This window comes from Panulirus ornatus, chromosome 21, assembly GCF_036320965.1.
Source record: "Panulirus ornatus isolate Po-2019 chromosome 21, ASM3632096v1, whole genome shotgun sequence".
Lineage (NCBI taxonomy): Eukaryota > Metazoa > Arthropoda > Malacostraca > Decapoda > Palinuridae > Panulirus > Panulirus ornatus.
In genome coordinates, this window is record NC_092244.1 from 14069466 (window position 1) to 14086381 (window position 16916).

General features: G+C 48.1%; 1 protein-coding gene across 1 annotated transcript in view; it reads right to left on the bottom strand.

Annotated features, from left to right (window-relative positions):
- LOC139756387 (dipeptidase 1-like) overlaps positions 1 to 16916 on the bottom strand; it is a 37394-nt gene that overhangs the window by 13180 nt on the left and 7298 nt on the right. The window contains exons 3-5 of the mRNA XM_071675788.1: positions 14546 to 14702; positions 8227 to 8359; positions 2551 to 2701 (exon numbers count right to left, since the gene is read on the bottom strand). Of these exons, the coding sequence (XP_071531889.1) occupies positions 2551 to 2701; positions 8227 to 8359; positions 14546 to 14702 (441 nt within the window). The remainder of the gene's footprint in view (positions 1 to 2550; positions 2702 to 8226; positions 8360 to 14545; positions 14703 to 16916) is intronic.

Sequence of the window (16916 nt, forward strand, 5' to 3'; positions counted from 1 at the left end):
TCTACAATCACCGCTCCTCTCTCTCTCTCTCTCTCTCTCTCTCTCTCCCTCATCCCAAGCTGGCAATCAAAACGGGGGACAGACATTATTAATTGGTTTGTTATTATGTGAATTTGCCGTAAGCTGTGCCGTAACTCCATGTGTTGTTGTGGACCGGCAGCAGGGAACTGATGGATGTCTTTGGAGTGAGATATTCTTGGAGGAGAGCGTGTGTAACTCTCTCTCACCAAGAACACGATGGGAAAGCCTCGCCCAAGCGGACTGTTCATTCGCAGTCCTGCAACACACCCACACACACACACACACACACATACACGTATATATATATATTATACTGTCCGCCATTTCCCGCGTTAGCGAGGTAGCGTTAAGAACAGAGGACTGAGCCTTAGAGGGAATATCCTCACTTGGCCCCCTTCTCTGTTCCTTCTTTTGGAAAATTATAAACGAGAGGGGAGGATTTCCAGCCCCCCCACTCCTTCCCCTTTTAGTCGCCTCCTACGACACGCAGGGAATACGTGGGAAGTATTCTTTCTCCCCTATCCCAGGGATATATATATATATATATATATATATATATATATATATCCTGGGGATAGAGGAGAAACGAAACTTCCCACGTATTCCCTGCGTGGCGTAGAAGGCGACTAAAAGGGGAGGGAGCGGGGGGGCTGGAAATCCTCCCCTCTCGTTTATAATTTTCCAAAAGAAGGAACAGAGAAGGGGGCCAAGTGAGGATATTCCCTCTACTGCTCAGTCCTCTGTTCTTAACGCTACCTCGCTAACGCGGGAAATGGCAAATATGTCTGAAAAATATATTTCACTGTATATATAGTTTTCGAACCATTTGGAATCCCTGATGCGTGGATCATTATACAAAAATATTTGTTCCCTCTTGTTTATTCTACAAAAAGGCAATGCATTGTCGGAAAACATTTAATAAAACTGTAGGGTTGTGTGTATCATTTAGCCTCCCGCTGTCTTTCATAGTATTGTTATAACTACCAAAGGTGAACACATTGTTTTTACATGATCGACTAAATTTTGCATAGAAAAAAAAAATTTACTTCTTGAATATTTGTATGAAAAATTACCTTCTTAAATCATTGTACGAAAAATCTACTTGAATCATTTGTATGAAAAATTACCTTCTTGAATTATTGTATGAAAAATTTCCTTTTTGAATCATTGTATGAAAAAATTTCTCCTTGAATTGTACGAAAAATCTACTTCTTGAATCATTGTATGAAAAATTTTCTCATTGAATTATTGTACGAAAAATTTCCTTCTTGAATTACGTACGAAAAATTTCCTTCTTGAATTACGTATGAAAAATTTCCTTCTTGAATTATTGTACGAAAAATCTACTTCTTGAATTACGTATGAAATTTCCTGTCACACATAAGAGACTTGCTATGTAGACCTCCTCGCCTTTTTGAGACGATCTGCATCATCCGTTACCCATTCCTTCATGACTTCAAAGTGGCCAGAGTCAATGTTTATCACCGACTTTACACATTACGTTAAACGTGTGGGCCTCTTGTCCTCATGACAGATGTGTGGTATTCTTAAACCCACCTGCCAGGCCGGGGTGCTTCTATTTCTCGAGCTGTCTCGTTAACTTGAGTAATAGGCATTAGATATTCTGCCAGACACAGCAACGAAGACCTAAAAAAAAAGGGGGTGGTTTTCTACACTTTACGACCAAAATCTAAGTATTCGAACGCCCTCTGTATACTCTATTACAGCTATTGTCCATTTGACACACACACACACACACACACAGAGGTTTCCAAACGCTTCGTTATGGTGTTACAGTCTTTCTTCACTTGTTTTTTGAGCCCTAAATAAGCCCAAGCCGTTTATGAGGTTTACGGTACCTATATACGTTCCAGGTCATGAGAGAGGGACGAAGTGTGTGTGCCTATGTAAGGCAAGATCGCAACTCCATAAGTGATTAAGAATAGGCGTGGGATCCTAAGGTATCAATTGAGGGATTCAATCCAAAGTTACTATCTGAGATGATAATCATAATCGTCTCATGTTTTGATTCAGTAGTACAAAAAATGTCGCACCATGAACTTATGACAAGCATTAAAAAAAAAAATGTTCATATCAAAAACATTTGGATAAAAAAATTAAGCATCGAAACGAAGCCCACAGAGGATCATAGCTGATGCCATCCTACAAAGCTTTTAGCTGAATCTGGACGACTTGTCTTTTATGGAGGTGATCGAACGAGAAAAGGTGTTGGCAGGGGGGGAGTTGAGAGACCCAGATGGGAAGGGTTCGGCCTGGTTTGGAAAATCAGAATGCGGCTAGCACAGCGGTCCTCTCTCCGAACGTGATCCCATTCACAATGTAACAAGCCTTCTGCACACGCCTCCCGACGTGATAACATGGCCTCTTGTATTCACAATCTCTGTCCGCAATTCCATTCCCTCCTCCACCACCACCACGCCCCCTTTGTGCCCTAACCCTACCCAATGTTCTTAATTAGATTTGTTCCCTCGCCTTCTCGATTACATAAGAGGGGGGGTTTAGACTTACCACGGGGTGTGACACTTGTGTGTGAGGGTGATGTACCGGACGCCCAAGTCATAGAGGGCTCTCAGGACGCCCATGCTGTTGGCCAGCCCGTGGCCGCCCTCCACGCCCATCAAGCTGGCCACACGCCCGCGCTGGAACTCTTCCATGATCCCTGCGGGCCAAAAAGGGAAGGGTGGGTGGGTCAGCAGACCATGGCCTTATGGCTAAGAGAGAGAGAGAGAGAGGAGAGAGAGAGGGAGAGAGAGAGAGAGGAGGAGAGGAGAGGAGAGGAGAGGAGAGAGAGGAGAGGAGAGGAGAGAGAAGAGAGAGAACAGAAGAGAGAGAGAGAGAGAGAGAGAGAGAGAGAGAGAGAGAGAGAGAGAGAGAGAGAGAGAGAGAGAGAGATTTACATGGCGCGTGGCTGCACTCCTCTCTGGAGCAGGGAAATGACAGACTCCCTAAGAAGAAGAAAGTTCTGGACAAGACTGTGTACTCCGTGCAACACACACACACACATATATATATATAAACAGTTTTCTCTCCCGTTTGCCATCATACATATATCCCTCTCCCGTCCTTTGATCGACACACCCAACTCCCCCACTTACAATAGGCCATCCCCTCCCCCCAATCCCTCTCCCATCATTTGAACCATCCCACACGTCCCTGTCCCACACTCCTCCCATCGTTACTCCCTCTAGCAAACTTCCCTAACCATGATACTAATCATGTTCTTCACAGACGTTAAATGAGCTTACTTCTCTTCCCACCGGCCACCCTCTCTTCCCTTCCCTTCCACGCCATACCTGTTCCATAAGATCCCACATCTCTTCCACCCTACTCCCTCCTCAACCACTACTTCAAGCGGGGTCTGTTCGTCAGCCAGTACCCTGCCGTTGTAAACCCCTGAAGACTTGGCTAACATTGCGTTGGTCGTCGTCCGTAGTGGTGATGGTGGTCCGTGTCGTCCTCATGTAGTGGTCCTTCTCGTCCTTATGAAGCAGTGGTGATGGTCTTGTTGTCCTTAAATGGTGATGGTGGTCCTAGTCATCGTTACGTGGTGGTGGTCTTCGTCGTCATGTGTTGGTGGTGGTGGTGGTCTTCCTCGTCGTTATGTAGCAATGGTGGTCTTCGTCGTCCTCATGTAGTGGTGCGGGTCTTCGTCGTCGTTATGTAGTGGTGGTGGTCTTTGTCGTCGTCATGTAGTGGTGGAGGTCTTCCTCGTCGTCATGTAGTGGTGGTGGTCTTCTTCGTCTTCATGTAGTGGTGGAGGTCTTCCTCGTCGTTATGTAGTGGTGGTGGTCTTCCTCGTCGTCATGTAGTGGTGGAGGTCTTCCTCGTCGTCATGTAGTGGTGGTGGTCTTCTTCGTCTTCATGTAGTGGTGGAGGTCTTCCTCGTCGTTATGTAGTGGTGGTGGTCTTCCTCGTCGTCATGTAGTGGTGGAGGTCTTCCTCGTCGTCATGTAGTAGTGGTGGTCTTCTTCGTCTTCATGTAGTGGTGGAGGTCTTCCTCGTCGTTATGTAGTGGTGGTGGTCTTCGTCGTCGTCATGTAGTGGTGGAGGTCTTCCTCGTCGTCATGTAGTGGTGGTGGTCTTCCTCGTCTTCATGTGGTAGTGGTGGGGGTCTTCCTCGTCTTCATGTGGTAGTGGTGGTGGTCTTCCTCGTCGTCATATAGTAATGGTGGTCTTCGTCGTCCTCATGTGGTAGTGGTGGTGGTCTTCCTCGTCGTTCCACGTACCCCCTGGACAGGAGACGTGGTCGGGAGGTGCCACGTCAGAGCCAGCTGACGTGTACCTTGTGGCCGTGTGGAGCAAGATGATCAGATCCCGTGATCAGCACCCGGGAGTCAAGAGACGATCAAAATAATAATAATAATAATAATAATAATAATAATAATAATGATAATAACAATAATAATAATAATAATAATAATAATAATAATGAATAATAATCTCGCGGTCACACCATACTCACACTCGCTGTAAAGTATGAGTAACTTCTCAATTTCAAGCTAAAGTCTGATAGAGAGAGAGAGATTCACGTCTTGAGAACTGAGTTCCCTTTCGTACTGCAAATTTCACCTGGAACACAGACACACAGACACACACACACACAGACAGACAGACAGATACAGACACGCAGACACACGACAGACACGCAGACACAGACACACAGACACACATACACACAGACACACAGACACACGCACAGACACAGACACGCAGACACACATACACACACAGATACAGACACGCAGACACACACAGACACGCAGACACACGACAGACACGCAGACACACGACAGACACGCAGACACACACACACACACACACACAGACAGATACAGACACACGACAGACACGCAGACACACGACAGACACGCAGACACACACACAAACACACACACCCACACACACACACACACACAGACACACACACAGACACACGTACACAGACACAGACCCGCCGATCCCCTCCCCTGCTGAGATCATCCTCAACATGGACAGAATCTTCTTACCTCACCGTAACTTGTCGGAAACAAATTGAAACAAAGTTCCTCCTCCTCCTCCTCAAAGTTACTTCCTAACAACAGAGCCTTCTCTCTCTCTCTCTCTCTCTCTCTCTCTCTCTCTCTCTCTCTCACCTTCTTCTTTCTTCACGTGTCAAAACTAACCCTTCCATTTCCTCCCTCCTGCCTTCACTTGACACCTCCTTCCACAATGGAGTGAGTGAGTACATAGCCTTGCCGTATAGTTCCCTCCGGGTGTTCCCTTCCCTCTCCCGCGCGACGAATCTCTCTTTCCCTCCATCCTCCCTCCCGCGCGACGAATCTCTCTTTCCCTCCCTCCTCCTCCCCTCCCGCGCGACGAAACTCTCTTTCCCTCCCTCCTCCCTCCCACGCGACTCCCTCCCGCGCGAAGAATCTCTCTCTCCTTCCCTCCCTCCTCCCTCCCGCGCGACGAATCTCTCTTTCCCTCCCTTCTCCTCCCTCCCGCGCGACGAATCTCTCTTTCCCTCCCTCCTCCTCCCTCCCGCGCGACGAATCTCTCTTTCCCTCCCTCCTCCTCCCCTCCCGCGCGACGAATCTCTCTTTCCCTCCCTCCTCCCTCCCACGCGACTCCCTCCCGCGCGAAGAATCTCTCTCTCTTTCCCTCCCTCCTCCTCCCTCCCGCGCGACGAATCTCTCTTTCCCTCCCTCCTCCTCCCTCCCGCGCGACGAATCTCTCTTTCCCTCCCTCCTCCCCCCTCCCGCGCGACGAATCTCTCTTTCCCTCCCCCTCCCTCCCACGCGACTCCCTCCCGCGCGAAGAATCTCTCTCTCCTTCCCTCCCTCCTCCCTCCCGCGCGACGAATCTCTCTTTCCCTCCCTCCCCGCTGGGCTGGTGGTAACACCCCAGCACACTGTGGCGAATCCCAGGTGGCCGACCACCATAAACTGTCGCCAGGTGGATATGGTCCCATCTGTGTCCGGTAAAATAGCGGGAAGACCTCGCGAGATGCGTCTCGCGAGGTCTTACTGGAGCGTCTCGTGAAGACTCGTCCAGAGTCATCTTGATGTGGGGGGTTCTTCTTCCCCTCCCCAGGGTGAGGGGTTCTTCGCCTCGCTACTTCCGTCGGGGGTGCCTCCCCTCGCTACTTCCGTCGGGGTGTCTCCCCTCGCTACTTCCGTCGGGGTGTCTCCCCTCACTATTTCCGTCGGGGTGCCTCCCCTCACTACTTCCGTCGGGGGTGTCTCCCCTCACTACTTCCGTCGGGGTGTCTCCCCTCACTACATCCGTCGGGGTCTCTCCTCACTACTTCCGTCGGGGTTCCCTCCCCTCGCTACTTCCGTCGGGGTGCATCCCCTCACTACTTCCGTCGGGGGTGCCTCCCCTCACTACTTCCGTGGGGTGTCTCCCCTCACTACCCTCCCTGAGGGGGCCTATCCCTTACTATCCTCCATGGGGTTTCTCCCCTCACTCCTCTCTGAAGTGTCTCCCCTCACTACCTTCAATGAAGCGTCTCCCTTCGCTATCTTCCATGAGGTATCTCCCCTTACTACCCCCAAGATCTATCTCCCCTCACTACTCCCCAAGATCTATCTCCCTTCACTAATCTTCCTGAGATGTCTCCCCTCACCAATCTCCCTGAGATGTCTCCCCTCACTAATCTCCCTGAGGTGTCTCCCCTCACTAATCTCCCTGTGGTGTTCCCCTCATCCCTAACCTTAAAATATCTCCCTACAGCGTCTTTCCCTTCCGTTTCTTAGCTGTCTTCCCCTCACTGCACATGCCTCCTCTCCCTTCTGTATGGTATCCTCCCCTTCCCACTCATCCCGTCTCCCCTCACGTCCTCCTCCAGAGGCAGTTCTTCGTGACTCCCATTCCTCTAACATGTCTTCCCCTCACGATTTCTTTTTCATCCCCTGAAGCATTTCCTTCAACTCCTCCTCAAGATGTACTTCTCCAGCATCACCTCCAACAACCCCTCTCTGAAGCGTGTCCCCTCACTCCCATCAGTGGATGTCTCCCTTCATTCGGTGTGTTTCCCTCACCCTCCCTTCGTTAGGGGTTTCCCCTCACTCCCATCAGTGGATGTCTCCCCTCACTCCCATCATCAGGTATCTCCTCCCTACTCTCCCCTCACTCTCCCTTCAGCACACGTCTCCTCCCTCACTCTCCCTTCAGCACACGTCTCCTCCCTCACTCTCCCTTCAGCACACGTCTCCTCCCTCACTCTCCCTTCAGCACACGTCTCCTCCCTCACTCTCCCTTCTGCACACGTCTCCTCCCTCACTCTCCCTTCAGCACACGTCTCCTCCCTCACTCTCCCTTCAGCAGGAATCCCTCCTCCCTCACTTTCCCTTCAGCGGGAATCCCTCCTCCTCACTCTCCCTTCAGCACATGTCTCCTCCCCCACTCTCCCTTCAGCGGGAATCCCTCCTCCCTCACTCTCCCTTCAGCACACGTCTCCTCCCTCACTCCCCCTTCAGCGGGAATCCCTCCTCCCTCACTCTCCCTTCAGCACACGTCTCCTCCCTCACTCTCCCTTCAGCGGGAACCCCCTCCTCCTCACTCTCCCTTCAGCGGGAATCCCTCCTCCTCACTCTCCCTTCAGCGGGAGTCCCTCCTCCTCACTCTCCCTTCAGTGGGAGTCCCTCCTCCTCACTCTCCCTTCAGCGGGAGTCCCTCCTCCCTCACTCTCCCTTCAGCGGGAGTCCCTCCTCCTCACTCTCCCTTCAGCGGGAGTCCTTCCTCACTCTCCCTTCACCAGGCGCCTCCCTCACTCTCCCTTCAGCGGGAACCCCCTCCTCCTCACTCTCCCTTCAGCGGGAATCCCTCCTCCTCACTCTCCCTTCAGCGGGAATCCCTCCTCCCTCACTCTCCCTTCAGCGGGAATCCCTCCTCCCTCACTCTCCCTTCAGCACACTTCTCCTCCCTCACTCCCCCTTCAGCGGGAACCCCTCCTCCCTCACTCTCCCTTCAGCGGGAACCCCCTCCTCCTCACTCTCCCTTCAGCGGGAATCCCTCCTCCTCACTCTCCCTTCAGTGGGAATCCCCCCTCCTCACTCTCCCTTCAGCGGGAGTCCCTCCTCCCTCACTCTCCCTTCAGCGGGAGTCCTTCCTCCTCACTCTCCCTTCACCAGGCGCCTCCCTGGCCAGCCTCCTCACTCTCCCTTCACCAGGCGCCTCCCTGGCCAGGCCACCTCGCCTCACCTGCCGACGACCTGACGAGGACCGTGTCTCCCGGGCTGCTGGCGATCATGCGCTTCACCACGTCGATCTGCTCCAGCAGCAGCTGCACAGTGTTCAGGTATTGGGACTCGCATGGCACGTACACCGACCAGAACTGCGGACCAAGATGTACAGGGGTTAGAAAATGATATCTGAGAATGTACTGTTGTTGAATACGATATCAAAGGATGTACAGATATCAGAAATGATATCTGAGAATGTACAGCAGGTGAATACGATATCAGAGGATGTACAGATATCAGAAATGATATCTGAGAATGTACAGCTGGTGAATATGATATCAAAGGATGTACAGATATCAGAATATCAGAAATGATATTTGAGGATGTACAGCTGTTGAATATGATATCAGAGGATGACAGATATCAGAAATGATATCTGACAATGTGCAGCTGTTGAATACGTTATCAGGAATGATATCTGAGGATGTACAGCTATGATATATGATATCAGAGGATGTACAGGGGTTAGAAAATGATATCTGAGAATGTTCTGTTGTTGAATACGATATCAAAGGATGTACAGATATCAGAAATGATATCTGAGGATGTACAGCTGTTGAATATGATATCAGAGGATGACAGATATCAGAAATGATATCTGACAATGTGCAGCTGTTGAATACGTTATCAGGAATGATATCTGAGGATGTACAGCTATGATATATGATATCAGAGGATGTACAGGGGTTAGAAAATGATATCTGAGAATGTACTGTTGTTGAATACGATATCAAAGGATGTACAGATATCAGAAATGATATTTGAGGATGTACAGCTGTTGAATATGATATCAGAGGATGACAGATATCAGAAATGATATCTGACAATGTGCAGCTGTTGAATACGTTATCAGGAATGATATCTGAGGATGTACAGCTATGATATATGATATCAGAGGATGTACAGGGGTTAGAAAATGATATCTGAGAATGTTCTGTTGTTGAATACGATATCAAAGGATGTACAGATATCAGAAATGATATCTGAGAATGTACAGCTGGTGAATACGATATCAAAGGATGTACAGATATCAGAAATGATATCTGAGAATGTACAGCAGGTGAATACGATATCAAAGGATGTACAGATATCAGAAATGATATCTGAGGATGTACAGCTGGTGAATACGATATCAAAGGATGTGCAGATATCAGAAATGATATCTGAGAATGTACAGCTGGTGAATACGATATCAAAGGATGTACAGATATCAGAAACGATATCTGAGAATGTACAGCTGGTGAATACGATATCAAAGGATGTACAGATATCAGAAATGATATCTGAGGATGTACAGCTGGTGAATATGATATCAAATGATGTACAGGTATCAGAAATGATATCTGAGAATGTACAGCTGTTGAATACGTTATCAGGAATGATATCTGAGGATGTACAGCTATGATATCTGATATCAGAGGATGTACAGGGGTTAGAAAATGATATCTGAGAATGTACTGTTGTTGAATACGATATCAAAGGATGTACAGATATCAGAAATGATATTTGAGGATGTACAGCTGTTGAATATGATATCAGAGGATGACAGATATCAGAAATGATATCTGACAATGTGCAGCTGTTGAATACGATATCAGGAATGATATCTGAGGATGTACAGCTATGATATATGATATCAGAGGATGTACAGGGGTTAGAAAATGATATCTGAGAATGTACTGTTGTTGAATACGATATCAAAGGATGTACAGATATCAGAAATGATATCTGAGGATGTACAGCTGTTGAATATGATATCACAGGATGTACAGGTGTTAGGAAATATCTGAGAATGTACAGCTGTTGAATACGATATCAGAAATTATATCTGAGGATGTACAGCTACCAAATATGATATCAGACGATGTACAGATATCAAATATGATATCTGAAAATGTTCAGCTATCAAATATGATATCAGAGGAGGTACGGTTTTTAAGAATGATATCTGAGAATGTACAATTATCAAAAGAAATATATCTAAGAAAGTACAGTCATCAAAAGTATCTGAGAATGTACAATTATCAAAAAAATATGTCTAAGAATGTATAGTTATCAAAAATGACATCTGATAATGTACAGATATCAAAAACGATTCCTGAAAAAGTACAGATATCAAAAAGGATTTCTGAGAACGTACAGTTATTACAAAAAGGATTTCTGAGAACGTACAGTTATTACAAAAATGATTTCTGACAATATACAGACAGTGTCTTGAATATACAGACACGTGAATGCTTGAAATATACAGATAGCCTTTCGTAAAAGAGTTTAGTCGTACAGCAGAGGGACTGCTGAAATAAAAAAAAAAAAACTGGTAAACATAAGGAAGTACACTCAGGACTTGAAGACGACTTAGAACTTGATCTTTAAAGAACAATTTACAAGTGTATGTTAAGAGGACATATCAACAAGTACGTACGTGAGCGTCAGTTGGAGTCAGTATTGAACTATAAACTTGTACAAACACCTAGAACTGTCCTGCTGGAACAAGTCTTCACTTTTGGCTAAGAAATGTATCAAGCTGGGCCATGGGGTGTGGGGTGGGTCTGCTGTGTACTTCTATGATGCACTGACAATGCTAAGGCCGCCACTACCCACAGAGGAAGCAGAGCAGCTGTGCCTCAGTTGCAGAAAGGAAGCAGCTGTGCCTCAGTTGTTGTATCAGAGCTGTGCCTCAGTTGCAGTAAGAGAGCATCTGTGCCTCAGATGCAGTAAGAGAGCAGCTGTGCCTCAGTTGCAATAAGTGCGCAGCTGTGCCTCAGTTACAGTAAGTGCGCAGCTGTGCCTCAGTTGCAGTGAGAGAGCATCTGTGCCTCAGTTACAGTAAGTGCGCAGCTGTGCCTCAGCTGCAGTAAGTGAGCAGCTGTGCTTCAGTTGCAGTAAGAGAGCATCTGTGCCTCAGTTGCAGTAAGTGAGCAGCTGTGCCTCAGATGCAATAAGTGCGCAGCTGTGCCTCAGCTGCAGTAAGAGAGCAGCTGTGCCTCAGATGCAATAAGTGCGCAGCTGTGCCTCAGTTGCAGTAAGAGAGCAGCTGTGCCTCAGCTGCGGTAATACAAGGCCACCAAACAGATCCATCATTTGATCTGGGGTCGAGTGTCATACCTGAAGCGACACATGCACTGTGAGGATGAACTCCAGGGTTGAAACCAGCGACCACAACAATCGCGAAGGAATTCCATAAGTTGACGTTAAGCAAACAGAGTAAAGGTCATCGTAAAAATACAGCTATGATAGACGTTTCAGAAGGGTCGTCATCATACTGAGGCAACGGAGGTTTATATCATGCTGAGGCAACGGAGGTTCATCATACTGAGGCAACGGAGGGTCATCATACTGAAGCGACGGAGGGTCATCATACTGAGGCAACGGAGGTTCATCACACTGAGGCAACGGAGGTTTATATCATACTGAGGCAACGGAGGGTCATCATACTGAGGCAACGGAGGTTCATCATACTGAGGCAACGGAGGGTCATCATACTGAGGCAACGGAGGTTCATCACACTGAGGCAACGGAGGTTCATCATACTGAGGCAACGGAGGTTCATCACACTGAGGCAACGGAGGTTCATCATACTGAGGCAACGGAGGGTCATCACACTGAGGCAACGGAGGGTCATCACGCTGAGCCGACGGAGGGTCGTCACGCTGAGCCGACGGAGGGTCGTCACGCTGAGCCGACGGAGGGTCATCACGCTGAGCCGACGGAGGGTCATCACGCTGAGCCGACGGAGGGTCATCACGCTGAGCCGACGGAGGGTCATCACGCTGAGCCGACGGAGGGTCGTCACGCTGAGCCGACGGAGGGTCATCACGCTGAGCCGACGGAGGGTCATCACGCTGAGCCGACGGAGGGTCATCACGCTGAGCCGACGGAGGGTCATCACGCTGAGCCGACGGAGGGTCATCACGCTGAGCCGACGGAGGGTCATCACGCTGAGCCGAACGGAGGTTCGTAATGCCACGAAATGATCCAAAACATTCAAAAAAAGGGACATCCGATAATGATGTGAATGTGAGATAATGAGAGGGAACTGTGGATCCGATGTATCAGCTTTATGCTGCCGTGCTGCGCTGAATTTAGCATAGGCTGGAGGGAAGACAGCAGCAGGAAGTAGGAGGGAGATAATAGAGGGAGAGGGAGGAGGAAAAAGAAAGAGAAAGAGAGGGAGGAGGAAGAGACGAGGGAGATGGAGACGTTGAGAGTACGAGGGAAATGAGGTGTGAGGAGGTAATGACAAATTGTTCCATTCTGATGAATGATTAGGTGGGGTGGCGCTGAGGACACTACCTCACTGTGTCCTGAGGAAGGATTGGTAGAGGTGGTGCAGGTCGTGGCGCTGAGGACACTGCCTCACTGTGTCCTGAGGAAGGATTGGTAGAGGTGGTGCAGGTCGTGGCGCTGAGGACACTACCTCACTGTGTCCTGAGGAAGGATTGGTAGAGGTGGTGCAGGTCGTGGCGCTGAGGACACTACCTCACTGTGTCCTGAAGAAGGATTAGTAGGGGTGGTGCAGGTCGTGGCGCTGAGGACACTGCCTCACTGTGTCCTGAAGAAGGATTAGTAGGGGTGGTGCAGGTCGTGGCGCTGAGGACACTGCCTCACTGTGTCCTGAGGGAGGATTGGTAAGGGTGGTGCAGGTCGTGGCGCTGAGGACACTACCTCACTGTGTCCTGAGGAAGGATTGGTAGAGGTGGTGCAGGTCGTGGCGCTGAGGACACTACCTCACTGTGTCCTGAGGAAGGATTGGTAGAGGTGGTGCAGGTCGTGGCGCTGAGGACACTACCTCACTGTGTCCTGAGGAAGGATTGGTAGAGGTGGTGCAGGTCGTGGCGCTGAGGACACTACCTCACTGTGTCCTGAAGAAGGATTAGTAGGGGTGGTGCAGGTCGTGGCGCTGAGGACACTGCTCACTGTGTCCTGAGGAAGGATTGGTAAGGGTGGTGCAGGTCGTGGCGCTGAGGACACTACCTCACTGTGTCCTGAGGAAGGATTGGTCAAGGTGGTGCAGGTCGTGGCGCTGAGGACACTACCTCACTGTGTCCTGAGGAAGGATTGGTCAAGGTGGTGCAGGTCGTGGCGCTGAGGACACTACCTCACTGTGTCCTGAGAGGAGATTGGCAGGGGTGGAGCTGAGGACACTGCTCACTGTGTCCTGAGGAAGGATTGGTAAGGGTGGTGCAGGTCGTGGCGCTGAGGACACTACCTCACTGTGTCCTGAGGAAGGATTGGCAGGGGTGGTGCAGGTCGTGGCGCTGAGGACACCGCCTCACTGTGTCCTGAGGAAGGATTGGTCAAGGTGGTGCAGGTCGTGGCGCTGAGGACACCGCCTCACTGTGTCCTGAGAGGAGATTGGCAGGGGTGGAGCTGAGGACACTGCTCACTGTGTCCTGAGGAGAGAATGGCAGGGGTGGTGTAGGTCGTGGTGCTGAGGACACCGCCTCACTATCCTGAGGTAGGGGTGGTACAGGTCGTGGTGCTGAGGACACCGCCTCACTGTGTCCTGAGGAAGGATTGGTAAGGGTGGTGCAGGTCGTGGCGCTGAGGACACTGCCTCACCGTGTCCTCAGGAGAGATTAGTAGGGGTGGAGGCGGTGGTTGTGCTGAGGACACCTCCTCACCCAGGGGTCTTATCCTATGCCCCTCCACGCAGGGAAGTGAGGGAGGTGGGAGACGCCCCGCGGAATACTGAGTGAGGCAGAGGGTGGCAGGATGCAAAGCGAGCGAGCGAGCGTGTGGTTAAGAAATGTACTCACTCGGAGAGCGCATGGGAGCGTCTTGAAGGAGGAGGAGCATACTGAAGGTGGCGTAAACTTGTGATCATAGTGACGGGAGCATATGAACGAGCATATCACAGGGGGGAGGAATTACTGATTACACTCAGAGGGAGCGTGTTTAATGAGCATATCGGAAGGAGCATGTAGCGTGGAGACGGGGCTGTGGAATGTAAGAGAGAGACAAAGTGAGTAGATAGAGAGAGAGAGAGAGAGAGAGAGAGAGAGAGAGAGAGAGAGAGAGAGAGAGAGAGAGAGAGAGAGAGAGAGAGAGAACGAACTCGGGTTTTGAAAACGAGCATTTATGGCAACGGGGAGGAAGAGAGATGGGTGGCCATGAATATTAAATGAGCATATGAATAATTGTGAGCATGTAGGCATGAAAAAAAAAAGAAAAAGAAAAATGGAAAAAGAAAAGAGGAGTCTGTAGGTTGGCTGGGAGCACAGAAACCAGAGGGGGTTCACCTTAGCCGAGCCACCTGTTTGCCACCTGACACTCACCTGAGCTGCCACCTGCCCACGGTGGAGCCTGGGCAGGTCCGTGTGGGAGAAAGGGGACTTCATCCAGGGCTTCTGCTTGGTCAGGTCACTGGAGAGGTTGAAGGAGTGGAGTTTGTTGTGGAGGAACATGCGCACGTTCCACGCCAGGTCATTGTGCCTGCAAAGAAGGTAACGTATCCCTGTGTGAGTCAGGCACCAGTGATAGACCGACTCGTGTGATGGACGTCGGTTGGTGAGGGTGTGAATATGGGTCAGCTGATAACACACACACAGACACAGCAACACACACACACAATAGACAGAGGTCCCTGTGTGTGTGTGTGTGTGTGTGTGTGTGTGTGTATATATATATATATATATATATATATATATATATATATATATATATATATATATATATATATATATTGGAAAGGATCACAATTTTGCGCGTGATCAATATATTCCTATGAGTCCACGGGGAAAATGAAACACGATAAGTTCCCAAGTGCACTTTCGTGTAATAATCACATCATCAGGGGAGATACAAGAGACAAATATAACAGTCAGTTGACACATGTTTACCAAATGGCGTCCTAGCTTCGTCTCTTCGATGTATATCAACTGATTGTTATATTTCTCTCTTGTATCTCCCCTGATGATGTGATTACAGGTAACGAGTGTGCATATGATGGAGGTAATATCACAAGAATACGGATATTACGGTGTCAAACGCTTTCGTATATTACGCTGTCAAGACGAAAGCGAATGACACTTCGTATTTTCAGTTTCCTCATGTGTGTGTGTGTGTGTGTGTATATATATATATATATATATATATATATATATATATACTTTCATTCTCTCTCTCTCTCTACTTTATAACTACTTTTCTTTACCCAACCTTAGCCAGGTAACATCGGGGACGAAGACCCAACATTCGAGCAACAACAACAAAAAAAATCCCTTACTTCCATTTTTCCTTTTTTTTTTTGTTCATAAAAATGATAATTCAGGAAGGGGCGATTTCCAGCCACTCGTTCCTGTTCTTCTGTTATTCGCCTCCCGTCCATGGAGATACGAGGGTAGAATTCCTTCTCCCCACTTCACCAGGATGTACTGGTGTATATGGAATGATATACAACCATTATTGTTTTTTTCTCATCACAAAACACACTATATATTTCCTTGGTTTTGGGATAAAGTGCCACAGGATATATATATATATATATATATATATATATATATATATATATATATATATATATATATATATATATTTTCATACTATTCGCCATTTCCCGCGTTAGCGAGGTAGCGTTAAGAACAGAGGACTGAGCCTTTGAGGGAATATCCTTACTTGGCCCCCTTCTCTGTTCCTCCTTTTGGAAAATTAAAAACGAGAGGGGAGGATTTCCAGCCCCCCGCTCCCTTCCCTTTCAGTCGCCTTCTAAGACATGCAGGGATTACGTGAGAAGTATTCTTTCTCCCCTATCCCCAGGGATAATATATATATATATATATATATATATATATATATATATATATATATATATATGCTACCACCAGGCCAAGTTCATTGTGAACTATGGCGCAGCCCCTCACTCTTGCATTATCCAAAAAGAAAACGGGTGAAAGAAAAATTATGTACAGAATAATTCTTGGGCAAGAGCGTCCAGGGAGGGAGAACTGGAGGGATTGGCGGCCTGGGAATACCGTGTTGAGGAGGGTCAGTGTGGAAGGCTAAACCAACTCGTCCATATCAGATCTCGACCTGTGAACACCCCGGTAAACGACTCGGAACTCGGCTGTGTTCGAGTCTTAACCACGAACACACGTTTTTATTCTATTGGTCTTTTTTTCTGAAGTCTGATTAACCTTTACGCAAGACTCGACTCTTATAAACCAGTTTCTATCCAACTCCTTAATTCTCAACACATCCTCGCTGGAACTCTTAATTCCCGACATATTATATTAGGTCTTTAAAACATTAAGTTGTCTAATACTTCTTAACGAACATTTCGTAATTTGTTTTATACTCTCGCGCTAATAGTGGAAGTTTTGTATCATTTTCTTAATGAAGAGAAATTGCTAAATGCTTTTAAGAAGTTTTCACAGACTCCGTGAACATCCTTTCTGTAAACTGTTATTTCTTAATTGTAACATAATGTTGGAACTATTGCAATAAAAAACTCTCCAGCCCTCTACTTCAGGCTTTTTTTACGATAATGAAATAAGAATGTGTTTTTGAAGCCTTCAGTGATTCATTTTTTCTATTAGACTTAAGCGCCGTCTCCCGCGTCAGCGAGGTAGCGCAAGGGAAAAGACGAGGAATGGTCCAACCCATCAACATACACATGTATATACATAAACGCCTACACATGTATATACA